The sequence below is a fragment of the Quercus suber genome, unplaced genomic scaffold (assembly GCF_002906115.3).
Source record: "Quercus suber isolate HL8 unplaced genomic scaffold, Cork oak 2.0 scaffold_215, whole genome shotgun sequence".
NCBI lineage: Eukaryota > Viridiplantae > Streptophyta > Magnoliopsida > Fagales > Fagaceae > Quercus > Quercus suber.
The window spans coordinates 274,028-301,447 of NW_027069673.1; the positions used below are offsets into that span (position 1 = coordinate 274,028).

Sequence of the window (27,420 nt, forward strand, 5' to 3'; positions counted from 1 at the left end):
CACAAACTCATCCTTTGAACTCTCTGCCTCTCTTATCTTTCAAATCCATATCTCTCTCCCTCTCAGATACATCATTTCTCCCTTATATTTCTCTTCTTAGTTTTCTCTCATCCATCATCTCTTTCATCTTCCTTTGAGCTTGCTCTCACAAGCAAAGTCCAGCCCAGCCTAGCCCGTCAGCAGTAGATCTGGTGGCAACAGCAACACCGACGACAACAACACCGGCGACAACAACATTAGCGGTGATATTGGCAAGGTGACAACATTGGGTTTAGGATGGGTTTTCCGGTGGGTTTAAGTTTATTCAAGTTGGGTTTGGTATAGTTTTGGGTTATTTTGGTTTTTCTAGGGGTGGTGCTGGGTTGTAGTAATGGTGGTGGTTGGGTGTTGCTGGGTTGGTGGTTGCATCTTTTTCTTCTTCTGTCAAGAGTTATGAACATTGGGGGAAAAAATAGAGAATATGACAATAATTGTCAACTAGAGTGAGAGAAAATAATAATAAACTAATTTATACACAGTTACAATAATTGTGCATATTTATATGGTACTGTAGCATCTTTGTATATTTACAAAGGTTTAGAAAGACTAATCCAGGTGCTTTTTTTGGTTATATCGTGCAAAATTTTGCACTTAATGACTGATGCAATTGCTCTTAGGTTTCCAAACCAATGAGCCCACCACCCATGTATTGTGTGGGGATTAGTGCTACATTATTTAAAGTATTATCTTCCAAAATAAGAGCTTTCACATCCATGAAATATAAGGCTGTGTTTGTTTCAACTTCAAACTACTTCCGGAAATCAATTTCCGTAAAATTTGGGTGTTTAGCTGCTTAGGAAAATTGGGTCAACGGAAATCAATTTCCCCTTTGACCGAAAATAAGCCCTCCCCTGGTGGAAATGCATTTCACCATCTATTTTACCTTAAACCAATTTCCGGAAAAAACTCTCTCAACTCTCCAAGCTCTCTCACACAGCAACTCTCTCTCACACAACAACACAACTCTCCAAGCTCTCTCACACGCACTCAGCAGTACTCCGATCCGGTCCAGACCAAAGCTCCAAGCTCCAAGCTCCAAGCTCAGCAGCAAGTTCAGACCTCCGATCCAGTCCAGACCTCCACTCCAAGCTCCGATCCGCTCCAAGCTCCAAGCTCCAAGTTCAGCAGCAAGTCTTCGATCCGGTCCAGACGTCCGCTCCAAGCTCCGATCCGCTCCAAGCTCCAAGCTCCAAGCTCAGCAGCAAGTCTCCGTTCCGGTCCAGACCTCCGCTCCAAGCTCCGATCCGCTTCAAGCTCCAAACTCCAAGCTCCGGTCCAGACCGACGACCTCCAAGCTCGAACCTCCAAGCTCCGATCCCCACTCCGACGAGCTCCAACCTCCAAGCTCCGATCCACACACCGAGCTCCACCACCTCTCCACGCACAGTGAGTATTCCTTTTCCCTTTCTCAGTCCGATCCAAAAATTTCTCAGTCCGATCCACCCTCATTTCTCAGTCCAATCAACCCTCTCATCACTTCATTTCTCAACCCGATCCACACACCAAAAATACAAAAACTGAAAGGGCCGACCCACCCTCAAACCCATAAACAATCCAACTGAAAATCATCAGTCCCTCGCAAACAACCCAACCTTTATTATTATTATTATTATTATTATTATTATTATATTTTTTTTTAGGTTATGGCTGAAATTTCCTCAGTTTTATTTGGTTGATCATGAGTATTGGGTGTAGCTGATGTTGAGTGGGTTGCATAAATTGATGTGGATACTGTTGGTTTGGGTATAAATTTGATGTAAAAATAGTTGCTGTGGTGGGAGTTGGTTATTGGGCACAAATTTGACGTGGCTATTGTTGTTCTGTGAGTTGTGAAATTTGTTGCGACTATTGTTGTTCTGTGTTTGTTCTTTTTTTGGGAAACCCTTGTTCAGTGTTTTCTATAATAACAATGCAATGTGATTTGTTCAGAGGTGTAAATATTGACTGTGATGGTATTATATTGTGTACGTTGTTGATGATACAATTATACAGAAATATATGTGCATAAAAATTGGTACTCGTTATCAATGCGGTTTGGATATTTTCTGTTTGTGACTGTTTTTATTTACGGTGCAATCAATAGCATGCTTGTGTACATACCTCTTAGACCACAATGTTTGTGATTTTTTAGATGAAGAAAAAAACGAAAGCCGCAATTTTTGCTTCAGTTGCATCTGTCCTTCTTATGGGTGCTGCATTGTTAAGGAAATTGCAGCGTAGACGTAAACGACTGCCTAGGGCGCCTTTTGTTAATCATGCAGCCGAGAGAGAGGAATACATAAATAGTATTCTGCATGGAAGTGAGACATATTGTGTGAATCAAATTAGGATGAAGCCTATAGCTTTTCACCGCTTATGTCACATCCTCACTGAGGGGGAGCATGTACGCCCGACTATTCATATGCCTGTTACGGAGCAAGTGTTTATTTTCTTACACATTATTGGTCATAATGTGAGGTTTCGTGTAATGGGTAGTCGGATTTACAGATCAACTGAGACTGTTCATAGATACTTTAAGGTCGTCCTTAGGGGGGTCCTAAAATTATATAGAACTCTAATAAGACTGCGTAGCGAAGATACACCCCAAGAGATAAGGAATAGCAGAAGGTTCTACCCATATTTTAAGGTAAATATTGCGACTTGTGTATTTTTGTAAATTATGAAGATTTATGTAATTCTAAACCATCATGTCTGTCAAAATTTAGGATTGTGTTGGAGCAATAGATGGTACACATGTTCGTGCATCTGTGCCACTTGAAATACAAGGAAGATTTCGTGGTCGCAAAGATGGAACCACGCAAAATGTGTTAGCTGCCATTAGTTTTGACTTAAAGTTTACTTATGTACTAGCTGGATGGGAAGGCAGTGCACATGATTCACGTGTGTTAAATGATGCATTTGCTAGGCCAGGGGGATTTTCAATTCCCAACGGTATTATACGTTTACTTCACCTTTTTGGTTTATTAGTTTAATAAATATTGTGCGTTTTCTTAAGCATAGTAGTCATTTGGTTTTATTTTTTAATATATGTAGGTAAATATTATCTTGGTGATGCTGGGTATGGTAATAAAAATGGGATATTGTCACCTTATCGAAGTGTGCGATATCACTTAAAAGAGTTTAGTGATCATCCTCCTGAGAATGAGAAAGAATTGTTCAACCTGCGACACTCTTCATTGAGAACTACCATTGAGCGAGGGTTTGGAGTGTTGAAGAAACGTTTTCGAGTGTTGGATGCAGAACCTTTTTGGTCTTTTGAAACCCAAGTGAAAGTAGTGTTAGCATGTTGTGTGGTTCATAATCACATTATGGGGGTTGAACCACATGACCATATTATGGAAGCTGCAATGAATGAAGTAGAGTCTAGTGACCCTCATCAAGAAACACAATCACGTCGAGAGTCCATTGAAGACAGTAGATTGTGGAATGCTAAGAGAGATGAGATATGTCAAGCTATGTGGTCTGATTATATCAGGAGTGGAGAGTAGTACTTTATTTAGATTTCTATGATTGTAATATGTATTTTTTTTTTTTTTTAAGACAATGTATTTACTATAGACTTTTGGTGGTGTAATGGAAAAGTATTTTTAGCATTACATTGTTATTTGATGGTATTACATTGTCATTTTGAGGGTTAGCATGTTTCATTTTGTTGTGCAAATTTATAAGTATGGTTGTATGTGTGTTTGATTTGTTGTTCATATTCCGAGCGTAATTACTAAATGCTACTCTCATTTTTAAATGCTACTCTAACTATACAATTTTCATATGTAGTAATGTCAAAGGGCAAAGAGAAGGTAACCAGCAATAAGCAATTCAGGTGGCTGCCTCCCATGCATGAAACGATGCTGAGGATACTTGCACAAGAGGCTGCAAAGGGCAACAAGCCCTCTAGCACCTTCAAGGCAGGCTCCTTCGCTCTTGTAGCAAAGGAGATAACTGCCCAATTTGGGGTTGAGTGCCACCCATCCTATGTTGATAATCGGATGCGAACTCTAAGGACCATGTGGTCCACTATTGAGAAACTTCGAAAGAAGAGTGGCTTCGGTTGGGATGATAATCTCAAAATGATAACATGCGACGCAAAGACGTACCAAGAAGAAGTCATGGTATGCCTTACAATTATATTTTCCGGATATAAATGCTAATATATGTTTTTGTCCATAAATTGAAATTTTTAGTTTGGAAATTGAAGGCAAAGAATTTATTTGAAAAGATATTCATAGTTCCAAAGAAGACATCTATGAATAAATGTTAGAGGTTAGATGAAGTTTTAGTAAATTATATAATGGTGTGAAGTAAACTTTATCATGATTTATTAAGTTTTAGTCCTAGAGTAATGTCACACTACCATAGCTAGATGTTTAAATGCAGCATCTATTCCACACCATGATTTTATGTTTAATTTGACAAGGATGGACACCCACTTTATTTTTCATGTAATAACAGTTTTTTTTTGTTATTGGCATGAATAATGCATTGAATATTGAATTTATGCGTGAAGTAATTATTGCATTGTTAGTATATGTTCCTTTCTCCTTTACAGGCGCATCGAAAGCATGCGGAGTTTTTAAACAAGAAAATAGAGATGTATGATGAGTTAGCTCTTGTTGTGGGCAAGGACACAGCCACAGGTGGCTTTTCAAAGTCCTATATAGATTATGAAAATGAGCCAGATAATGGCGACAGTGCTGAATTTGTTGCTGATAATGTGGAGGAAGATGTGCTGGAAAAAGGTAAGAATGTAGTGGAGTCCTCCACAACTGGGTCGGGAATTTCAAAATCCCGTAAAAGAGGTCGTGCACATTCTACTGCTGATGATAGCGTGTTGACTGATCTGTCTGATCAGTTGAAGGATATAGCTACGGCTCTTAAAGAAATCAATCGGGGCCCGATAGATTATACATCTCTTTATAATGAGGTTATGGCTATGATGGCGGATGGGTATAGTGAAGAAATGCTTGCAACTGCGTTTGACCATCTGTGTGAAAATGAGAAGGTAGCACGGGGATTTCTGGCCAAGAATGCTAGGCTGCGAAAGCTGTGGTTGGATAGTTTTTTTTTCTCACAACTTTGACTTGCCTGTTTCATGTAGACTGTGATGGTAGCTTTATGAATTCACTGTTGTTGTAGAACTAGTATTAACCTACCATTGTATTATATATATAGTACTTTGTATTATTGGGACAATACAGTTGCCGAAATTATGTATTTGTACTATTCAGATACCACAAATAGGTATCATTTTTGTACACCATGGAGGTGTAATGACAATGGTGAACGATGAATGTGGCTATTTTTATATTAATATTATCGGTATATTTAAATGATTATTTTTGATGTTGAAGTGGATGATTATTTTTGTACTGTTACAGATATGTATACGCAATGCAGGTGTATGTTGAAGTGGATGATTAGTTTCTAATTATTACAGGTTTGTCTACATAATACAGGAGTTGAAATTTGTAAGGCATTTTATATTTTCCGTAAAATTAATTCACAAACCAAACATGAAAATTGATTTTCCGAAAAAAATGGATTTTATTTTCCGTAAAATGTTTACCTGAACCAAACATAAAAATTGATTTTCCGTAAAACAAAAAGCATTTTCCGTAAAATGTTTGACCGAACCAAACACCGGAATTGATTTTCCGTAAATCGATTTCCGAGACAACCAAACAACCTCAATACATTTTCCTTTTCCGGAAAATAGCATTTTCGGAAAATATGTATTTTCCGGAAAACGTTTTACGCGAACCAAACGCAGCCTTAAAATGAAAAAAGTGGCCAATCTTGCACATTTAATTCCAAAATTCTCCTGCATAAGTTAGCTAAACTTGTGCAAATATACACTTATGTAATTTTGTATTTAATATTTTATTAATTTATCTTTTTTTTTTTTGGTCTATTTTCCTCATATGTGTCTCTTCCCTAATTCCCCTTTCCTTTTTTTTTTTTTTTTACTACCTCTCTCTCTCTCGCCCCGTTTAAACAAGACAAAATTTCCGCAAATCACCTACCACTGCCCAACTACCATCACCACAACTCATTACAACACTCTCTCCATTTAAACAAGATAACATTTCTGCAAATCACCTACCACCGCCCAACTTCCATCACCACAACCCATTACAACACATGATATTCCAATCATAAAAATCAACCCAAAACAAAGGAAAATCAAATCCCAAATCAACCTTAAATCAAAAAACCCAAATCCATTAATAGAAGACCAAAAATCAAACCTTCAACGGAAAACCTACAACCTAGCACCACCCAACCACCACCACCACCACCATAACCCATTACAGCACATGATCTTTCAATCATAAAATCAACCAAAAAAAAAAAGGAAAATCAAATAAAAAATCAACCTAAACCCACCAACAGAAAGCCCAAAATCAAACCTTTAATGAAAAACTCAACAATTGAAAACCCAAAATCAAACCTTCAACAAAAAACCCATTGACCCAAACCTAAATCCAAACCGTCATTGCTGTTGTATACTTTGACTGACTGTTTCAAAGAGGAGAATTGATGTTTTGATGTCATTGACTTTGTATGAGAGAGAGCTTAAAGGAGAGAGAAAATTTGAGGGACACGAGTGAAAGAGAGGGTTGAGAGAAGGAGAGACTTTTTTTAGAAGGGAAAGACTTGAGGGTGAGATATAAGAAAAAAAAGACTATCTATACTATATATAAAAGAATTCCTCATTTTCAACTGGATTTTTATGTGATTCAAAAATACTCTCATTATTGAAAGATAACTCTATTTAAAAATAGGGTCATAAATGTTAAATAACAAATTTCATTTCAAATTCAAAGAGAGAATTCCTAAAAAAGAAATTACAGTTATTGCTTATCACTAAAGTTTATTATTTTTATTTGTTTGAAAAAAAAATATATATTTCTAAATTATAATAGATGTAAATTATTAACATTTATCTAAAAAAATAAAAGAGTCTCTGAGCATGCGCATGAGTGCGTGCTTAGAGGCTAGTAGTAATAATAAAAAATTATTATTTAAATAAAATAGAGTGTAAAATAGATAATATGACTTGAGTGGTTTTGAAAAGTGGTTATTTTTAAAATAGAAAAAAGTAGTTTCTTACACTTAAATAGATATAATTTTTTTAGACGAACTGATGTGAATGCTCTAACAGATAAAATCAAATTTAAAATAGACATAATCAATATTTTTATTTAGAAAAATATTATGTCTATAATATTTTCACAATAAATTATAAGTGACAAATTCTTATGGGTTGTTATTGGTGGGTAAAAAAAAGTAATTTAAGTGGTAAGTTTAAATTAGAATCAATAACAATTTATTACATATAGGCTCCGTTTGGTAACAGTGTTTAAATAACAAAAACTGTTGTTTAAACACCACAATACTTATTTTCACACACTTTTTCAGTCACACGTATTCTATAAAACTTAAATAATAGTATTAGAAGTTTCTTACCAAACGGACCTATAATTTATTATAAAAATGTTATAAGAATGTAACGAACAGCTATTAAAAAAAATGATTTTCAATCATATTTTTTTTAAAACAAGCGAAGGAAGAAAACATACCTGCCATCCTCATCATCGAAAGGTCACATATATATAAATGGTTTCAACAGGCTCCGCCGCATACAAACAATACCAATTTTCATTAATATTTTTGCTTTATTCTAATTATCGTGAAATCAAAGCCACTATTTATTTCTCCGTGTTGCTTTTGTCTTCTCTCTCTTTTTCCCTTCTTTCGATTTAGGGCGCACGCACATTAAAAAAAAAAAAAAAAAAAACCCCAAACTCGCTCTATAGACTCAGAATCAAAACCCTTCCTTTCCCCCCCTCTCTCTCTCTTTCTTTCGCTGATCTACTTCCCAGGTACTCTCTCTATCTCTCTCTGTGCGCGACCGAGTTGATTCGGACTATTCCCGAGTTCGATCTCGAATCGCTACGAGTTCTTGTGTTCGGTTCAGATCCTCTTTTCTATGTCACTCTTAAACTGTTCCTTATCGTTTCTTTTGTCAATCTCGATCGCGAAATTAGGGTTTCTCGACGAGGTTTTGATTTTTTGAGTTTTAAATTTGTTATTTCTGGTGAATGTTTTAGTATAGGACTAGTAGTTTATTTTTTTGCATTTAATTTCTGTTTGGGGGCTAAGAAAATTTCCGGGTAGGAAAACAGTGTGGAAATTGTGAAATACGCGTTTTCGTGCTGGATTAGTATTTTGAGGGAAATGGAAAGCTTATTTTAACTAAGTCAAACAGTCTGGGAAGATGAGAAATCTACACTTTTGATTCGCAGTTTCTCTTATATCTTCCATTCTTCTCAGTAACCAAACGGAAAAGTAATATTTTGTTTTTCTTTTTGGTGATTTAACCTCAGTTATGTGGTCTTGCATGTTGCATAATAACACTAGGTAGGTACATTGCATTGAATTATTAGTAAGGTATGGAAAATATTATGGTTAGCTAATTTTAGCTTTATAGTACGAGTAGAATATCCCCAAAAGTTTTGGGATTAAGGTTTGGTTGTTGTAGTAGCTCAATTGCATATTATTTATTTTTTGACGCATAATACAAATTTATTTTGTGCCTCTGAGGAAATGTTCTGATATTTAAACTAATTCAGAGCTCTATTCTTAGGTGGTTGTGTTATTGTCAATGGTGTTGTTTTATGTAGGGTGATAGGAATATGGTTGGGTTGGTCTGATTTTTACACCTGATGTTGTACTAATCTCTAGGTTTTGTTCAAATCAGCTACCTGTTCATGTGTCAAAGTGTGGTTGTTGAAAGTTGAAATATTATTTATGTTCACAAAATAAAGTACGACCCCCCGGATTTTATTTTTAAGCATTGTTGATGCTAGACAGTAGTTTTCTTTAGAAAGCGTGGCATAAACCTCAATGTGATTCTAGGTTTTAAAACTTCAGAGAAGCATAAGGTGGTTTTTGTCATGGGATTTTTTTATTTTTTATTTTTATTTTTATTTTTTGTAGTTTTTGCGTAGTAATCATAAGTATTTTGATAAGTGTGTAGTGCTTGCAACATTCGTGGTTTGTTCATTTGTTTCTACTGGTTGTTTGCTGCAGATTTTCTTTCAGTATTTGGAGCTTTCTCTTACAAACATGTTGTTCTTTTCAGGCTATAAGTTGAGTATCACAGAGCAAAACTATTCATTGTCCACCAATCTTTTCACTCTTTAGACTAGGAGCGCTGTTTCTCAACAAGGAATGACTTTTTGATGCTCAAGCAATGTCGGGGTTACTTAATGTATGGTCTCTTATCTACATGAATTCTTCTTTCTGTGGACTGTGAGCTTTGGCCACCTCTGCCTGTCCTGTTTATTTTGTCTGTTGTCTTATACCTACAGATTTATTCTATATTGCTACAGTTTTGGAGCATTTGCTTGCTGAATGTTAAGTTTTGGTCTGTAAGAAACATGCAGTTTTTTGTTGTAGTTCTTTTAAGCACTACTTGTGAGTTTTGCGTGTTTGTCTTGGTGCCTTATTTTATTTTGGATCTAGGGTCTTTAAAAAAGGTCATACCCAATGCACTAAGCTCCCACTTTGTGGCGCCTGGGAGAGGTGAATCATTGTAATTAGATCTGTGGTGCATCTCTTATGTGGCTTTGTTTAGCTTAGTTGCATTATGGAGTATATGATGTCAGTAGAAATTGGAGATAAACAAGTGATATATTTGGAATTTTAGGATCATACTGAAGGGTTAGGCATCTAGTTTTATAATGGAATTATCTGAAAGGAAGGTTGCATTTGTCTGATGTTTTTACAGTCCCATAGTCTAGGTTACTTTCTTGGACATTCTAATGTTTAAGGATAAATTAGTATTTATAGACCTCTACTTCTGTTAAAGGTGACATTTCTTATGCATTTTGGATGCATTACTTGCAATCAATGTTTTGTTGTCTTCTTTATTTATTATGCATGTGTGTGGGTGTAATATGTGATTCAAATTCACTTGGTTTATCTGTTTATTGTGAAATGTAATGTGCTTTCTCATTGCAGTCTTCTCTCAACAGTTCGGCTTCAAACCTTCCAGATAGTACTGGGCGATCTTTTGCTACGTCTTTCTCTGGTCAGTCTGGTGCTGCCTCCCCCGTTTTTCATCACACTGGTGGGTAGATATTGCTGTAGTTTCACTCATGTGTTCTTCAGGATTAATGAAATTCCAAGTATTTTTTTGGCAGGAACCATTCAGGGGCTGCACAATATTCATGGGAGCTTTAATGTTCCCAACATGCCTGGTACACTAACATCAAGAAACTCAGCAATAAATAATGTTCCTTCTGGTGGGGTTCAACAGCCTACTGGCAGCCTTTCTAGTGGGCGATTTGCGTCAAATAATCTTCCTGTCGCGCTCTCTCAGGTGCTTGTATTGTATATGCCATATGCCATTGCTAAAAATGGTTCGAGATAATTGATTGTAGTTTGATTGAGATTTCTCTTTCCTCTTATTCATCTATGTGTGTGTGTGTTATTATACTTACATGTGGTCATAGTTCTGGACCATCACCTCAATCTTTTCTTTGTTCAAAACTGTTTTGCAGTTATCTCATGGCAGCTCCCATGGACATTCAGGAGTCACAAATAGAGGAGGTATTAGTGTCGTAGGAAACCCTGGATTTAGTAATAGCACAAATGGAGTTGGCGGTTCTATTCCTGGAATTCTCCCAACCTCTGCTGCAATTGGTAACCGGAATGCTGTTCCAGGATTGGGAGTATCCCCAATTTTGGGAAATGCAGGTCCTCGGATTACAAGTTCTATGGGAAACATGGTTGGTGGAGGCAACATTGGGAGGAGTATAACGTCCGGTGGAGGACTATCTGTTCCTGGACTTTCTCGGCTAAATTTGGGTGGAAATAGTGGATCTGGAAGTTTGAATGTGCAAGGACAAAATCGATTGATGAGTGGTGCACTTCCACAAGGTATGTTAACTTGAGCTGGTGATTTTACTTGTATATTTTACTTGTATGGAAGCAGCTTAAGAGAAAGATGATTTACTCTAGAACTTTTGGAAGTATCTTCTTATGCATGCATCTGTAAATACTTAGTTGTTGCTTCACTTGTATATAATATTGCACCAATATTCTTATTATATGCTTTGTGCTAGTATCTCTATAGTGAGATGTATCTTGTGTTTCTTATATGCGTGTGCTTATTTTGGCCCAATTCTTCTGAATTGCTGTGTGGTTTGAACAGCTGTTCATCATATTTTTACTTTATCTTTTTAACTTTATGAATATATAATAAATAATTATGTCTTGATATGTTTAATGAGCTATAATTCTATATGTAGATGACATTTTCTGGATTCAGGTTCTCCGCAGGTAATTTCTATGCTAGGAAATTCCTATCCCACTGGTGGAGTTACACTTTCTCAAGGCCATGTCCAAGCAGTAAATAATTTAAGCTCTATGGGAATGTTAAATGATGTGAACTCTAATGACAGCTCTCCTTTTGATATCAACGACTTCCCTCAGTTGACAAGTCGTCCTAGTTCTGCTGGAGGGCCCCAAGGACAACTGGGTAAACAAAGGAAAATCTTGCAATGTGCTTGTTGTATGTTTCGGATATCCACTTTGTCAATTTTAAGATATGTCATAAAAAAAAAAAAATTACAGGTTCACTACGCAAGCAAGGTCTTGGTGTTAGTCCTATTGTTCAACAAAACCAAGAGTTTAGCATTCAAAATGAAGATTTTCCAGCTTTACCAGGATTTAAAGGTGCTGTATATTCTTCTGACCTGGTCTATAAATATTGGCTGTTCTTCTTCCGTAAAGCATTCTTTGCATTTTTTTAAAATCCTGCTTCCTTACCAATATTACTTGCCATGCATGGAAGGTAATACCTTAGAGCTAGGTTTATGTTTTGACTGCTACTTAAGTTTTACATTGTTAACTGGCAAGGGGGGGAAATCTCAGTGGGAGAGCAGCCGATGATGCTAGTGCAAAAGCTTGTTTATTGCACATTGTACTTTGTGAGAATAAGGGTTTTAGGGCTTTTTCTTTCCTGGTATCTTAGGATTGACATGATGGCATTAAAGTATGATGTCTCAAATATTAGATGGATTAAAAAAAAATAATAATAATGGCCGCTTGAGTTTGTATTAAATTCATTATGTTTTTGCTTGGTTATGAATTTCGTATTGATAGGGAAGTTTTGATGAGGTCATTTTCTTACATTGTTTGGGAGTTTTTTAAAGAATGGAATGGGATAGAATAAGTAGATTGTATAGAAATGGAATGGAATATGGTGTATTTTTTTTCTGCTTTGTCTGGGACTTAATAATAGAATGAACGGAAAGAAAGGAAAGGAAAGAAATCTATAATTTAGGAAAGAAATCCATAATTTAGGAAAGAAATCTATAATTTTAGTAGTGTGACATTCACCCTTTATTTGTCTTTTTTTTTTTTTTTTATTATTATTATTTTTTTAAATTGGGAAAAAAATTATTTTGCATTCATTTCATTATAGAAAGGAATGAAAGTTCCTCCCATTTTTGGGAGGAATGCTTAGGAAGGATGGAATGATTTCCATGCCTTCCTAAGCTCCCAAAGGAGGAAATAGATGAAATATCCCTTAAAGATCCTTTTTATTCCATTCCTTTCCATATATTTCCTTCATTCCAAAGAAGCTGTTACTACGGCATATAATATTAATAATTGATGGTTTGAAATGCTCCATAATTGAGATGGTCCTTTCTATCATTAATGATTTCCAAGTATCCAATTTCCCAACTATAGTGCAGTTTTGTTTATGTATTGATGAATTATAGCCAAATGTTAAAAAAAAAAAAAGGAAAAAAGAAAAGAAAAGAAAGAGATATAGGTGGTGTGAAATTTTGCACAGGGTTTCTGTGATGCAAGGTTTGTTTTTTGTTTTTGTTTTTTTTTTTTTTTTTTTTTTTTTTTTTTTTTTTTCCGCAAGGGTAGTGACACTGAAACATGACATCTTGTTACGATGGTGCTATTATAGTCCTGAATATCTATGCATCAGCTTTCTCCACCCCTCACACTACCTATACCATATTGGCCACCTCAAAAATAGGGATCTTGGGTGTGAAAATTCATCTGTCTTTGTTATTAATTATTTAAAAAAAAAATCCATCTACATTTGTTGGATCAAGCATCTTTAATTTTCTGTATGGCTAAGGAGAATTGAAAATTACTTATGTTTTGCATCACTCAAGATTTCGTATTGGAATATGCATATTGTTGCCGTTGGATCAACTTCCTTGCTGTGTTTTGATGATTCTTTGCAATTGGATGTAATAGATCTTTGTAAATACTGAACTGATATAATAACTTATGTTCTATATTTTGCCAATTAGAGCTGAAGTGGAACTTCCTCATCTCATAGTAATGGGATGGAGGAGGTCATGGGTTCATGACCCACAGGGTTCCTGTGTAACTTACCAATTAAAAAAGAAATAGAAAAAACTGCATACTACGTTAGGACGTTTCCCTTCTCACCTTTGGGTGCAGATGGATGATATATGTTCTTATCACTCAAGTACACTTAAAGCTTGGAAGTATGGCTTGTTCTTGTAATAAAGTTTGGTTGGTTGTTTTAGCATTTGTTGTTGACTGTATCATTAGATCTTATGCAGGTGGTAATGCAGATTATGCGATGGATATGCACCAGAAGGAACAACTTCATGACAATACTGTTTCGATGATGCAATCACAGCACTTTCCTGTGAGTCCTATATTGTATAAATTGAAGAATGTGTGTGATTGATAATTTACAATGGGGTGGCACTCCATCAAAATTGATAGCATTTTAATTAGTTCTGTAAAAAAATGTTTCCACTTAATGGATTAATGGCTTCTTGTCATGAGTTTCATAAATGAAAATATGAAGGGTTTGATTCCACCATTTCACATGAAAACGGGTGTTCTTATCAGTAATGTTGGGGTGGCAAACAACCATTGGGTATTCCTAGTTGATGCTATATGCTGTGTATCAGGGTTTTCACTAATTCTTCCAATTTTCAATTTGCAGATGGGTAGGTCTGCTGGATTTAACTTAGGTGGAACGTATTCATCCCATCGTCCTCAGCAGCAACAGCAGCAACAACATGCTCCATCAGTCAGTAGTAGTGGTGTCTCTTTTTCACCTTTAAACAATCAGGACCTTCTCCATTTACATGGCTCAGATATGTTCCCATCTTCACATTCAACGTATCACTCCCAGGTATTCTAATTTGTTGCTGTAAATTGTCTGTTTCTAGTAATAGGGAATCTTCGAGGCTGCAGAAATTAATTCCCCCCCCCCCCTCCCCCCTTCCCCCTTTCTATAATTTAATTTGGAATCACCATGGTGTACATTTGATGTGCATTGTTGACATTGTTTTGTTTTCTGAAATTATGAGCGGTGGACTGTATAAATGCTGTGTTGGTCAACATAGGACTAATTTGTAGGCATTTATCTCCTGCATCAACATATGAAAAGTATACCTAACATTGTAATTTTTTTTTCCTTCAGACCAGTGGGCCTCCTGGCATTGGACTAAGACCTCTAAATTCTCCAAATACAGTATCTGGTATGGGATCATATGATCAGCTCATCCAGCAGTATCAACAACACCAGAGCCAGTCTCAATTTCGTCTGCAACAAATGTCAACTGTCAATCAGTCATTTAGGGATCAGGGCATTAAATCCGCGCAGGCCCAGGCTGCACAATCTACTCCAGATCCATTTGGTTTGCTTGGCTTGTTAAGTGTAATAAGGATGAGTGATCCCGATCTGACATCCCTTGCTCTTGGAATTGACCTGACAACCCTTGGGTTAAATTTGAATTCACCTGAAAATCTTCACAAAACTTTTGGTTCTCCATGGTCTGATGAGCCGGCTAAAGGTGATCCAGAATTTACTGTGCCACAATGTTATTATGCCAAACAACCACCTCCTTTACATGTGAGCCGCGCTGATCATTTTCCTTTAGATATTGAGAAAGCTAATGTATTTTTCCTGCTCTAATCTCTTTTGGATGGTTGCAGCAAGGTTACTTTTCAAAGTTTAATTTGGAAACTTTATTCTACATATTTTACAGGTTCTTTTCCTTACTGCATCTCTGTTACTCTCTTGTCTGACATGTAAGATATTAAATTTAATGCAATCATTGTCTTCTCTTTTGCAGCATGCCAAAAGATGAAGCCCAATTATATGCTGCTAATGAACTGTAAGTTCTCTCAGGATGTGTGTGTACAATGTAAGGCATAACATTATGAAAGTGAAGCCAGGCTATTTGAAAAATTCCTGAATCATATTATCTTTTGTGAGAACCAGGATTATCCCTCTAATATGATTGAATATTTATTTTTTTAAATGTTCTATTTTAAATAGAAATTCTATGTAGTCTGTATCAAATTTGATTTGAAGAAAGAATAATGGTTCTATCCTATGAATATTAAAAAAATATTCGTGAAATCTCATGTACTAATAAGTTTCTAGTCCAACAAAGAACAAAAAGGACAATATATGGGATGGTTGGAGTTGTGATTTGAATTAGTTATTATATATCTAATTTTGCCCCAAGAGGGTGCTGCTTCCTTGCTGAGTGTGAATTTGTATTTAGTGCAGATTTGGCCACAATTAAATCCACAAATTATAAAGTTAGGTCTGACAATGCCTTTTGTTTGTCTTATTTTTCTTTGGCACTGGAAAGGCCTGTGCTCGTGAGAGTGCACTGCAGACGGCAGAAGTCCATCACTTTAGATGGTCCTTTTTTTTTCTTTTTCTTTTTTCTTTTTTTTTTGTTAAAATTCTATATACTGACCTGCTGAAAGAATTCCAGAGAAATTGCTTTTAAAGAAAATCTTCTTTATTAAAAACTCTTTTCTATTCTCTTCATGTTCACAAGATTGCCAATACACGTGTATTAGAATTCCAGAGAAATTTATATCCTTTTATTATGTGTGTGTGTATATATATATTCAATTATTTATATATAAATATTTGTACAAATATGAAGTTCCAGCTCTTCAAGGATATTTAATTTTGTTGCTTTCACTCCCACTAATGAACATGCACCTGCTGTGTGACTTGTATTTTAGCTTCTGCAATATATACTAACAAGGTATGGAAGCTTGTTTTGCTAAAAGCACTGTGAAACCTGTTGGCAGTTACGCTAAAGGCTGGTTTTATCACAAAGAGCACCGATTATGGTTCATAAGAGCCCCCAACATGGAGCCGCTTGCTAAGACAAACACTCATGAGAGAGGATCTTATCACTGTTTTGATCCAAACACATTTGAAATGATCCGCAAGGTTTGGACCAATGATACCCATTTCCTTAACTTGTTTTCTATATAATTATAAGTTTGAGAAATTTTTGATTAATTCTACTGTGTCCAACATATAATTTTGGTTGCAGGATAATTTCATTGTCCAGTATGAGATGATGGAAAAGAGACCGTTGCTACCTCAACATTAACAGATATTGTACTCACAATGTAAAGTTTCAGTTTGGATCCTGTTAGAAACCAAGTTAGCAACATTGGTGTTCGATGTATCTGGCAATTTTAAGCAATTTATCAATCTTGTTGTAGTGATCTTTTAGTCGTATCTTTTATTTTTCCCTTTACATAATCAATTTTTAGCCTTTACACACATTTGCTTTATTGAAAGCCTTGTCCCCTTTCGATTTTGGATGTTTTCGAAGTTACCCATTGGTCTTGAAGTTCTTAACACTACCCCTTAAATAATTGATTCGAACCCTTTTGGCCAAAAATGGTTGTAGTGTGAGTTATGGTGCTTACGTTACTGTAATTTCAGTGGAAGAAATTGTGTACTCGGTTACAAGAGTATACTTCATATAATCTTGATTGTGGAACGAGTCTAGCTAGCAACGGAAGAACTCGGAACTTGGGAGACCTGGTGCAAGGCAGCAGGGGTCTGGCATGTATCATTATGATGAAGTTTGACGTGTTTTGTGTGCGACAGTGTTAGTCACATGAAAAAATTATGCTTCTATTAAAGAAATGTGTTGAGGCACGTTGTGTTCTCTAATATGGATTTTTATATCCCCTCTAAAATGACCAATATCGGAACTTAAGTTTATTTATTTATTTATTTTAGTTCTCCCACATTTTTTGTTTGATAAGCATTTGATTGTGCATCATTTTAAAAAAATTTACAGCTCTATATTTTTGTCTAAAACACATGAACTTTGTAGCTCTTGTAAACTCCTCTGCTCCCATTTTTTTAATTCATCTCTCTCTCTCTCTCTCTCTCTCTCTCAAGTGGTGACATGGGTGAGTGGAGTTGCAGTGGGTGTGGGTGGTGTTGCGGATGTTGATCTTGTTGTAGGTGGTGTTGCAAAACAGACACCTCTACCCCTGATTTCCTTCTTGAGAAAAGTCAAGTTCAATGCTAATTAGCTTCAGTCTCAAGACAGCTATTAGAGGCAACATCACAAATTTCATATGATGAAGATAATACCATGATAGAATCTTCCCCCACCAAATTTTAGAACTCACCCTGAACTATTCCAAGATTCTCAGGATCCCTAAGATTTGGATGAGAACATAGGCTATAGACATTCATAGATAGACAGAAGATCCGCAGACTAAAATCAAGAAAGAAAGGACAGACTATTTCACTAATAGACAGAATCTTTGCTATTCATTAGTACGCTCAAACAAGACGGACAGAATGAAGATACACAGCAAAGGACAGAATGAAAATAAATAGCTAATGACTCTTATGATTGCAAGAAGAAAGATAGGAATGAAGCACCTATGGCAAGGCCTGCTTAGTAAAACAAATGTGTCACTATTTATAAAAATTTTAAACTATTCATTAAAAAGTATCCTTCAATTCCTCTTTTTCCCTCTTGAAACCAAGAAAGCCCTTCTCCCTTTAATCTTTTCCCTCCTTTACAGAATTTGTATTATAACTTGTTAATCTTGTATCTATAAAGAAGGATGGTGTTCATCTATTTGTTTCAATAAAAGCATTTAATACAGATTTCATTTTAAATAAGAATTTGTTGTTTTAAATTATTTTTACGTCTTTTGCTTAATTTATGCTTTCATTCTATATTATTATATCTATATTACTATAATTATACTTTATATTCTAGAGTTCAAAATTGGTAAGGATGGGGTGTAAAACCCATGTTTTATACCATCTAATGAGAGATTGTTACATAAGCATTTTACTTTAAATTCAATACATCTTACCACAATTAATAGCATTTCAATAAACTCTCAATTTGGTTGATTTTATATATAGGTAGGGTGGTGGCATTATAGTGGCTATTTTTTGTGTGTGTCTGTGTGGGGTGGTTGGGGATGGTGTGGTTTAAATGCAGCTCCTAATTCTAGAGGGGTTTGATTTTCTCTCTATGTGTATCATCTAGCTTTTATGGCCTCATATAGGCTTGTCCACGGGTCAGACCAGTTCAGGTTTAGGCTTGAACCAAATTTGAGCCAATTGGGTCGGGTGATTGGATCTTAGACCCGTATTTGACTGCATAGTCGGGTCGGACTTGGTGTTTCGGGCCACCAGTTGGGCGGGTCGGAGTTGTTGGTTAGGTAGGTTTGGGCCATAGATTGGGCCAATTTTTTGGACTTCTATAAAATTTATTTTAGTTCAATTTTTTAGTCTTTTTATTCCAAATTAAGGAGTTTGACAGTTTTATAAATTACTGGAATGTCATTTTTTTGAATTTTCCATATCCATTTGGGTCTCGCTTTTACTTTATTTTGAAAAAAAAAATGGGCCTTCAAGATAAACTTAAATTAAGCAATTACTTTACTTATAAATCCATTGGGCCTTGAAGACATAAATATCCTAGACAAAATGCCTTACCACAAGACACAAAATAAGCCTATTTTTACCACGTATGTTTAAACATCCTGGACAAAATACCTCACCACAGCACACAAAATAAGCCTATTTTTACTGCATCTGTTAAGCATCCTCACATTGACCACAAAATGAACACAACAAAATATATTGTAAAACCTGGAAAAAATAGTACAATACAACTAACAACACACAAAATCCTATTTTCACCACTGACTTGTTAAATAGCCACTTATTGACTACCAAAAAATAAACACAACAAAATAGAATGTATAACCTCGACAAAATAGCAAAACACAACACACAAATATGCCTATTTTTACCACCTATGATCTATTAAACATCCACACAATACAAGCACCTGGCAGTAAGCCAGTAGCTCAATACAAGTCATTTATATTCAAGAGAAACCTAGAGGCATAAAAGCCAATCTTAACACCTATGTCAAACCTGCCAATCACACAAGAAGTAATATTTCCAATAACAAATAAGTCAACCATAGCAAGTATAAGCAACAAAATTATACTGCAATATTCCATCTATATATATAAATGAATATATACTAAGTAAGCCATATAGGCAAAGAAGACGATTAGATTATTGCAAGTTTTTAAGGTAGTAAACCACATGGCAGTAAGCTTGCTAGCTATACAATGTTTCTAGCAATAAAATTAATTACAATTATGAAATACCACAAATATTTCCAAAAAATAGCTTTTCCAAAGCATTGCATGACAAATACTCTAGCTAATAAGTCTATAACTCATAGAACAGAAAACCTATTGACTAAGATTTCTTTTCTATAAGCATTAAGAGTAGTATTGCTAGAAAAGCAATGTATTCCAAAGTGTTCCCAAAAGGCTGCCTCCTTTACAAAATAAATGATTCCTCCTACAATAGACAAAAAAAATATTTAACAAATAATACATTAGTACCAAATACAAGACCAACTAGAAATGACAGCAAGTTTATAATAGTAAGGGGCCAAAGGCAGTAACATACCAAGTCAATTATCAATCTTCAATACTAATTAAGGGTCATTTGCCTGAGCTAGAACCCAATTTTGAGTTGGTACTTGCTAATGCACTTGATGATGATTGTTGATTTAAAACTAGAAAAGAAAAGGAAATAAATACAATATATTAAATTTTGTTTGAATAAATGAGACATTCAATACGAATTAATAGACAATATGTTTCAGAATTTAAACATATTACCTAAATTATGAAATTCCTCCTCTAACGTCTCAACCTCATCCCTTGATTGACGATGAGAAATCGGAATTGTGGCTTGAAGCCAATTATGTGCACATACAAGGTTTTGGACCATGAGAAGAAAGAGAGAACTTCGAAATGGATCAACAATGTGGCCTTCGGTGCTAAATGCTGACTCAGATGCAACAGTAGAAACTGGTACAGCCAGCACATCCTTAGCCACTTTGGACAAAAGTTGGTACCTACTAAAACTATCCTTCCATCACCCCAACACCTCAAAATTCACATCCTTTCTACCATCACAATTTTTAGCCAAATACTTTTCAACCTTATTACTACAACCTATAGATTGCTCAACTTCCAAGAAAAGCATATATCGAGAGTGAACCATCACATATGGATCACTCGCATCACCTTCCATTTGTGTCCTCTCACTCCCACTTGGTTCTTGCACATTTGGGGAATGAATAGAATAGTAAAAATTATACAACTTCATCAAAAGATCTTTCACCTTATCAACCATCACTTTCCCCACTGCATTCCCATAAATTTCAGAAAAAGAAAACTTCAAAAACCTCAAATTTTTTCATAGATCAAGAACCACAGTTACATACAAAAGATGATTAATTTTATCACTTTCCCCCCAATACTTCTCAAATTTAGTTTTCATGTTTGTGGTTGTGTTTTTCAAGAGGGTATTTTGGGATTTAACTGTATGAGAAATACTCTCCTAAATAACAAATATCTCATCGAAGAAGACTTTTGAAATAACATACAAAGAGCTAGAGAACTTCTTTGTTGCATTGTAAAAAAGCCCCAAGAAAGTCACAAATGCCCTACAGTTTTGGAAATCACTCATACAAGGAGATTCCAAACCACCACTATCTTCCTTGGTCCTAAAGTACGACGAATAACCATCATTTTCAAAGTCCATTCTAAGGAACACTTTCTCAAAATTTTCAGCAGTTTCTAACATGAGGTAAGTTGAGTTCCACCTAGTAGGTACATCTAGACAAAAAAGACTCTTGGACTCCATACCTAACATCTCCATAAAACTCCTAAAAGTTTGAAATAACATACAAAGAGCCAAATAACTTCTTTGTTGAGAAAGTCACAAATGCCCTACAATTTTGGAAATCACTCATACAAGGAGATTCCAAACCACCACTATCTTCCTTGGTCCTAAAGTACGACAAATAACCATCATCTTCAAAGTCCATTCTAAGGAACACTTTCTCAAAATTTTCAGCAGTTTCTAACATGAGGTAAGTTGAGTTCCACTGAGTAGGTACATCTAGACAAAGAAGACTCTTGGACTCCTTACCTAACCTCTCCATAAAACTCCTATAAGTTTGATTTCTATTGGGTGAGGACTTCACGAATCTCATAGCTTCACGCACCTTAGCAACCCTCCCCTCCAATGAGATTAAGGATATGGGCACAACACCTCATGTGCATTAACTCATTTTCTAAAACCGTCTCATTCCAATCTTTTGTTACTTTTTGCAAAAACTTAATTGTGGTTAAATTGGAGCTAGCTTTATTTACTGTTAAAGTGAATATGCCATCAATACCCCACTCACGCAAAGACATCTCAATCTTTCTACTTATAGTCTTCCCCTTGTGGTCTTCAGCTTGACAAAAATTTAAAATTCTCTTATGCAATTTCCAAGCATCATCGATAAAGTGACATGTGAGACACATATAATTCAAATTTTGAATAGAAGTCCATGTGTCCGTAGTACGACACACCCTACAACCCTTCAAGGATTTCCTTAGCTTCTCCCTCACTATTATAAATTCCAATCACATCTTTAGCCACAGTTTGACGAAATGGAATATCCTTTAGACGGAGCTTAAGTTGTCAGGTAGTTATATATTTCTTAAACCCATACCCTTTAACGCACCTAAAAGGCAACTCATCAATTATAATTGTAGCGGTATTGGGCCTGAGGGTCCATTACGCATGTTGTATAATGGGCCTAAGGCCCACGCCGAGGACAAAATATATTCGAGAAGGGATAAACGTTATTAGAAGGGACGATGTTAACAAACAAAGATGTCAATTTAGACCAGGACGACTTAAAGGTTTGTGCCGAGAATAAGAGTCACCTCGGCTTACCGAGGCCATAGCCCGAAGAGATGACCTGCTATCCGAAGAAACGTCACAGAAGTGTCTAATTGATATAGATAAGCACTATGGAAGCTCAAGACATATAAGAATCATAAAATATTCAAGGAAAAAGTTGTTACCTTCACATTAAATGTTGTGTAGCTAACTTGCTGACCGCATTAATGTGGAGGTGATGCCTGAACAGTAGGTTTCAGCCTTACAGCTACTACATGAAGACTTATGAGAGGTATTGATGGGACAAGTATCAAGATTCCTCATTTGGCGTGCACATGGAAGATAGAGAGAAAGAGGAAAAAGAGTATAAGAGGAAGGGGAAGGAGCAAAGAAGGGGTATCAGAAGAAAATCTAAGGGAAAACTCTGTTATATTCAGTAACAAAACTTGTATACGAATTAGAAGATAATAGAAGAGAACAGTACACCTCGAAACTTGCCAGGACCATTTTTCTTCAGTATAATCCTATTTTGTTTCATTCTCTAATTGTCTGATTGATTCCACTATCTGTTTGATCAATTAAAGCCCAATTCTCTAACCCATTTTCTACAAATTCATTACTTTTGGGCTTTTTGGGCTAAAACCATTTCATATAGTGGGCCACAAGCTCAAAATTGGTCTTTACAATTGGCGTCGTCTGTGGGAAGAACTAGAGTTTTAAGTTGATTTCACTCTAAAAAATGGTAGGATCAGGTCCTCACCAAGTGGAATATATAGGGTCTTAACGTCAAGATCATTTTCTTAATCTTGAACGACAAAGAGACTGGGAAGGGGGCGTGCATACCACCCACACTAATAGAAGCCAGGTTAGGGGTAAAAGCCATGTCTTTCAGGAAGAAAACACTAGGAATATGCAGAAGGAAATTGATCACTTAAAGAGGAGCTTGTGCCACGAGCGTTGGAGGAGAGCTTCACCAAAGCCTGACTTCTCTTCCGATGGTGAGAGGGATATTAGCTACAGGCATAGATCAAGAACTCCTCCTAGTGAGACTTTTTCATATGAGGAGGACTATCATCATGGGCATAGAGATAGAAAGTCGTCCTCGGACAGTCTCAAGAATGATGCCATGAGCAAAGCACTTAACCAAATTGCAAAGTCTCCTTTTTCACGCTGGATCGAAAGAGGGAGACTCCCTCAGCGATTCTCACAACCTACTTTCATATACAATGGAAGAGCGGATCCTGTGGAGCATGTTAATCACTTTAACGAAAGAAGGGCTGTACATTCCAGGAATGAGCCTTTGATGTGCAAAGTGTTCCCATCTAGTTTGGGACCGATGGCAATGAGGTGGTTTGATAGTTTGAGGGCAGGCTCCATTGATTCTTTCAAGGAGCTCACTCAAGCATTTGGATCCAGATTTGTCATGTGTAGAAGGGCTTTTCGGCCTTTGGCTTCTTTGCTATCTTTATCCATGAGAAAAGGAGAGACCTTGAAAATGTATTCAGACAGATATTGGGAGATGTTCAATGAGATAGATGATGATTTCGATCATGTTGCCATTAGTATTTTTAAGCTCGGCCTACCTACCGAGCATGGCTTAAGAAAATCTTTGACTGGTAAACCCGTTACCAATGTCCATCAACTTATGGATCGAATTGACAAATACAAGAGGGTAGAGGAAGATCAGCAAGACAAAGGCAAAGGCAAGGTTATCCCTCAGGAGATGAGGGATTTCAGGTCAGACCATTACAATAATAACAAGCCCTGGAGAGATTTTGCTGGGTAATCTTTACCTGCAGCCCCTCAAGTTGTAAATACTGTGTTTAGAGAACCAGTGCATAAAGTTTTAGAGAAAATAAAGAGGGAGCCTTATTTCAAATGGCCGAGTAAAATGAGTGGAGATCCCTTGAAACGCAACCAGAGCCTCCACTGTCAGTACCACCAGGAGCGAGGACATAATACTGAGGACTGTTGGACCTTGTGGAGTTATCTAGAGCAATTGGTCAGGGAAGGAAAATTGCAACATCTCTTGTATCACCCGAATGGGCATGATAACCAGCCCAGGTCTGGTATTCAGGGGAATAATTCTTCAAGACCCCCAATAGGCACCATCAATGTCATCTTTTCCGCACTGGGGGGACCGGTTCACAGCCTTCCAGGGTGATGTCTGTAGCTCAATTTTCAGTCGAAGATGCAAGCTTCAGGCCGAAAAGGGCCAGAGTTGGAATTCGACCGGCGTTGAGTTTCTTGGATGAAGATAAAGCTGGGACCATCCAACCGCATGATGATGCTTTGGTGGTAACTCTTAGAATAGACGGGTATGATGTAAGGAGGGTGATGATAGACCAGGTTAGTTGTGTGGAAATCATGTACCCATATCTATATAAGGGGCTGCACTTAAAACTTGAGAATCTAACTGCCTATGATTCCCCTTTGGTGAGTTTTGATGGAAAGGTGGTTATTCCAAGAGGCCAAATCAGGTTGTCAGTGCAGGCAGGTTCACAGGTGGTAGATGTGGATTTCATAGTCATGGATTCATACTTTCCCTACACAGCCATCATGGCCAGGCCTTGGCTTCACACCCTAGGGGCTGTTTCTTCAACTCTACATCAAAAGGTAAAATATTTGTCAGGAGACCAGATCAAGGAACTGGTAGGGGACCAATCTGTGGCTCGGTAGTGCCTTGTGTCCGCCATCTCGCATCAGTCATCAATTGAGTCTTCGGCCTCGTTGAATGAAGGTTTATAGCAATCAATATCTGAGGTCTTACCTAGTAATGGGCCAGTCGAGGAGGCCAAATGTGAAGATCTAGAGAAGTTTATCATAGGAAATAATCCAGAAAAGGTTTTTTAAGTTGGCATTAAGCTACCTCCTCAAGAAAAACAAGAGTTGGTGGATTTTCTTAAAAGAAATATTGATGTGTTTGCCTGGGATGCCTATGAAGCTCCGGGGGTGAGTTCGGACTTCATCTACCACCATTTAAATGTGAATCCAGCTATTACCCCAAAGAAACAACTTCCTTGGCATTCGTTCATGGAACATTCTGATGCTGTTAAGGACGACGTAATGAAACTTAAGCGAGCTGGGGCTACTAAAGAAGTCTTTTATCTAGAGTGGTTGGCTAACACAGTAGTGGTAAAAAAGAAGGATGGAAAATGGCGTGTATGTATAGATTTTACAGACTTGAATAAGGCCTACCCAAAGGACTCTTTCCCTATGCCTCAGATTGATCAACTCGTGGATGCAACTGTTGGCCATCCTCAAATGAGTTTCTTGGATGCCTTCCAAGGCTACCACCAGATACCTTTGGTTGCAGATGACCAAGAAAAGACAGCTTTTGTCACCCTTACCGGAAACTACCATTATAAAGTGATGTCTTTTGGTTTGAAAAATGCAAGAGCCACCTATCAAAGAATGATGACAAGGATGTCTAAACCTCAACTAGGAAAGAATATGGAAATCTACATCGACGACATGGTGGTAAAAAGCAAAGTACAGTCAGACCACATTGTTGACCTTACAAATTCTTTCGATACTAAGGAAGCATGAGTTGCGTCTTAATGCCTCTAAGTGTTCGTTTGGTGCCGGATCAAGGAAATTCTTGGGCTACATGGTTACTCAATGTGGAATTGAGGTCAATCCTAACCAGATCAAGGCAATCAATAGCCTGTGACCACCTCGAAATCCCAAGGAAGTTCAGAGGCTTACGGGAATGACTGCTGCTCTAAACCGATTCATCTCTCGATCAGCTGATAGATGTAAGCCTTTCTTTTAGTTGTTAAATAAGTGGAAGGGATTTGAATGGACTGAAGAGTGTGCAGTGGCTTTCTAGCAGTTGAAAGAATATTTGTCTCGACCTCCTATTATGTCCAAACTTGAGATGGATGAGGCGTTGTTTTCCTACATTGCTGTGGCCACCCACGCGGTGAGTTTGGTATTGTTACGTGTTGATGCTGGTGTACAAAGACCAGTTTACTACGTTAGTAAGTAGGCTGAGGTTCGCTACTTACCATTAGAGAGGGCTATTTTGGCTGTAGTACATGCTACACGCAAACTTCGCCACTATTTTCAGTCACACATGGTCGTTATCCTGACCCAACTCCCGCTTAAATCTCTACTATGTAGTGCTGATTACACAGGGAGAGTGGCTAAATGGGGTACGATTCTAAGGGCTTTTGACATCAAGTATATGCCACACACCTCCATCAAGGGGCAAGTTCTCGTCGACCTGGTTGCTGAGTTTACTGAATCCTTGGAGGATGAAAAGATAGAAGGGCACATGGATGGAAAATCAGTTGGATTGGTCTCCGTGCAGGAACCTACGCCCTGGAAGGTCTATGTTGATGGGGCGGCGAATCATAAGGGATCTGGAGTGGGGTTAGTCTTGATATCCCCAGAGAGTATTACGATTGAAAAATCTTTAAGATTAGGATTCTCGACTATAAACAATGAAGCTAAATATGAAGCTTTGCTGGAAGGAATGATCATGGTACAAAAAATGGGGGGAAAGGCAATGGAGTTGATCTCGGATTCAAGATTGGTCGTTGGCCAAGCCCACGGGGAGTTGGAAGCCAGAGATCCTAAAATGCAAGAGTACTTAAACCAGGTTAGACGTTTACAGTCTAAATTCGAATCTTTCAATTTATTACAAGTCCCTAGAAGTAGGAATACACATGCGGATTCGCTGGCTACATTGGCAACCTCGTCGGCACAAAATTTACCTCGGGTAATTCTTGTAGAAGATTTATGTAGACCTGCCGAGGTAGGAAAGACTGTAACCTATGTTCATCAAATAAGAATGGCTCCAAGCTGGATAGATCCTATTGTACTGTACCTTAAAGAGGATATTTTACCAGAAGACAAGTCCGAGGCAGATAAAATACGAAGAAAAGCTCCTCGGTTCTGGCTATTCGAGGACTAGAAGCTGTATAGAGGTGTTTCTTTGGTCCATATCTACTCTGTGTACATCTAGATGAAGTTGAGATCATTTTAGAAGATCTACATGAGGGAATTTGTGGAAGCCATAGGAGGGGAAGATCTTTATCACATAGGGCCCTTACGCAGGGCTACTGGTGGCCGAAGATGCAGAAAGAGGTGGAGGACTATGTAAAAAAGTGTGATCAGTGCCAGAGATTCACCCTAAACATCCACCAACCTGGGGGAGTCCTTAATCCTATCTCCAGTCCTTGGCCTTTCGCTCAATGGGGTTTGGATATTATTGGTCATTTCCCTAAGGCAGCAGGAAATAAGAGGTATTTATT

The 27,420-nt window shown here is 37.0% G+C and overlaps 4 protein-coding genes and 1 non-coding gene across 7 annotated transcripts; 4 read left to right on the forward strand and 1 right to left on the reverse strand.

Annotated features, from left to right (window-relative positions):
- The first annotated feature begins 2,357 nt into the window (after nucleotides 1-2,357).
- On the forward strand, nucleotides 2,358-5,264 carry LOC112025091 (uncharacterized). Of its 2 annotated transcripts, none has more exons than XM_065779619.1 (4): nucleotides 2,358-2,665; nucleotides 2,745-2,970; nucleotides 3,814-4,148; nucleotides 4,562-5,264. In XM_065779619.1, the coding sequence occupies exons 1-4, from the start codon at nucleotides 2,369-2,371 to the stop codon at nucleotides 5,114-5,116; spliced, it is 1,413 nt and encodes a 470-aa protein (XP_065635691.1). In that variant the 5' UTR covers nucleotides 2,358-2,368; the 3' UTR covers nucleotides 5,117-5,264. The 2 variants fall into 2 exon arrangements, with proteins under 2 accessions (XP_065635691.1, XP_065635692.1); XM_065779620.1 differs by having other exon boundaries at nucleotides 2,359-2,665; nucleotides 4,586-5,264.
- Nucleotides 5,265-7,732: 2,468 nt separating this feature from the next.
- On the forward strand, nucleotides 7,733-16,686 carry LOC112025737 (probable NOT transcription complex subunit VIP2). Of its 2 annotated transcripts, none has more exons than XM_024058430.2 (14): nucleotides 7,733-7,922; nucleotides 9,185-9,313; nucleotides 10,066-10,135; nucleotides 10,248-10,426; nucleotides 10,608-10,986; nucleotides 11,378-11,587; nucleotides 11,683-11,784; nucleotides 13,671-13,759; nucleotides 14,066-14,257; nucleotides 14,549-14,980; nucleotides 15,064-15,116; nucleotides 15,204-15,245; nucleotides 16,189-16,333; nucleotides 16,440-16,686. In XM_024058430.2, exons 2-14 carry the CDS (start codon nucleotides 9,296-9,298, stop codon nucleotides 16,497-16,499), a joined length of 1,971 nt encoding a protein of 656 aa, XP_023914198.1. In that variant the 5' UTR covers nucleotides 7,733-7,922; nucleotides 9,185-9,295; the 3' UTR covers nucleotides 16,500-16,686. The 2 variants fall into 2 exon arrangements, with proteins under 2 accessions (XP_023914198.1, XP_023914192.1); XM_024058424.2 differs by having other exon boundaries at nucleotides 7,738-7,922; nucleotides 10,066-10,174.
- Nucleotides 10,094-10,174, reverse strand: LOC112025787 (small nucleolar RNA snoR35). The gene has a single exon (XR_002884285.1). It is a non-coding gene; the product is annotated as a small nucleolar RNA snoR35 (small nucleolar RNA).
- A 6,383-nt stretch (nucleotides 16,687-23,069) lies between the features above and the next one.
- On the forward strand, nucleotides 23,070-23,945 carry LOC112025761 (uncharacterized). Its single transcript, XM_024058449.2, has one exon. It carries the CDS (start codon nucleotides 23,070-23,072, stop codon nucleotides 23,943-23,945), a length of 876 nt encoding a protein of 291 aa, XP_023914217.2.
- A 377-nt stretch (nucleotides 23,946-24,322) lies between these two features.
- LOC136070157 (uncharacterized) lies at nucleotides 24,323-24,838 on the forward strand. Its single transcript, XM_065779605.1, has one exon. It carries the CDS (start codon nucleotides 24,323-24,325, stop codon nucleotides 24,836-24,838), a length of 516 nt encoding a protein of 171 aa, XP_065635677.1.
- Nucleotides 24,839-27,420: the final 2,582 nt, after the last annotated feature.

Coding starts and splice junctions, on each gene's coding strand:
- LOC112025091 (XM_065779619.1), top strand. CDS start 2,369: ATGAAGCCTATAGCTTTTCACCGCTTATGTCACATCCTCACTGAGGGG. Junction 2,971..3,813: donor GGGATTTTCAATTCCCAACG/GTATTATACGTT, acceptor TTTCATATGTAG/TAATGTCAAAGGGCAAAGAG. Junction 4,149..4,561: donor CGTACCAAGAAGAAGTCATG/GTATGCCTTACA, acceptor TTGCATTGTTAG/TATATGTTCCTTTCTCCTTT.
- LOC112025737 (XM_024058424.2), top strand. Junction 14,258..14,548: donor ATTCAACGTATCACTCCCAG/GTATTCTAATTT, acceptor TTTTTCCTTCAG/ACCAGTGGGCCTCCTGGCAT. Junction 16,334..16,439: donor CATTTGAAATGATCCGCAAG/GTTTGGACCAAT, acceptor TTTTGGTTGCAG/GATAATTTCATTGTCCAGTA.
- LOC112025761 (XM_024058449.2), top strand. CDS start 23,070: ATGCAGAAGGAAATTGATCACTTAAAGAGGAGCTTGTGCCACGAGCGT.
- LOC136070157 (XM_065779605.1), top strand. CDS start 24,323: ATGTCTGTAGCTCAATTTTCAGTCGAAGATGCAAGCTTCAGGCCGAAA.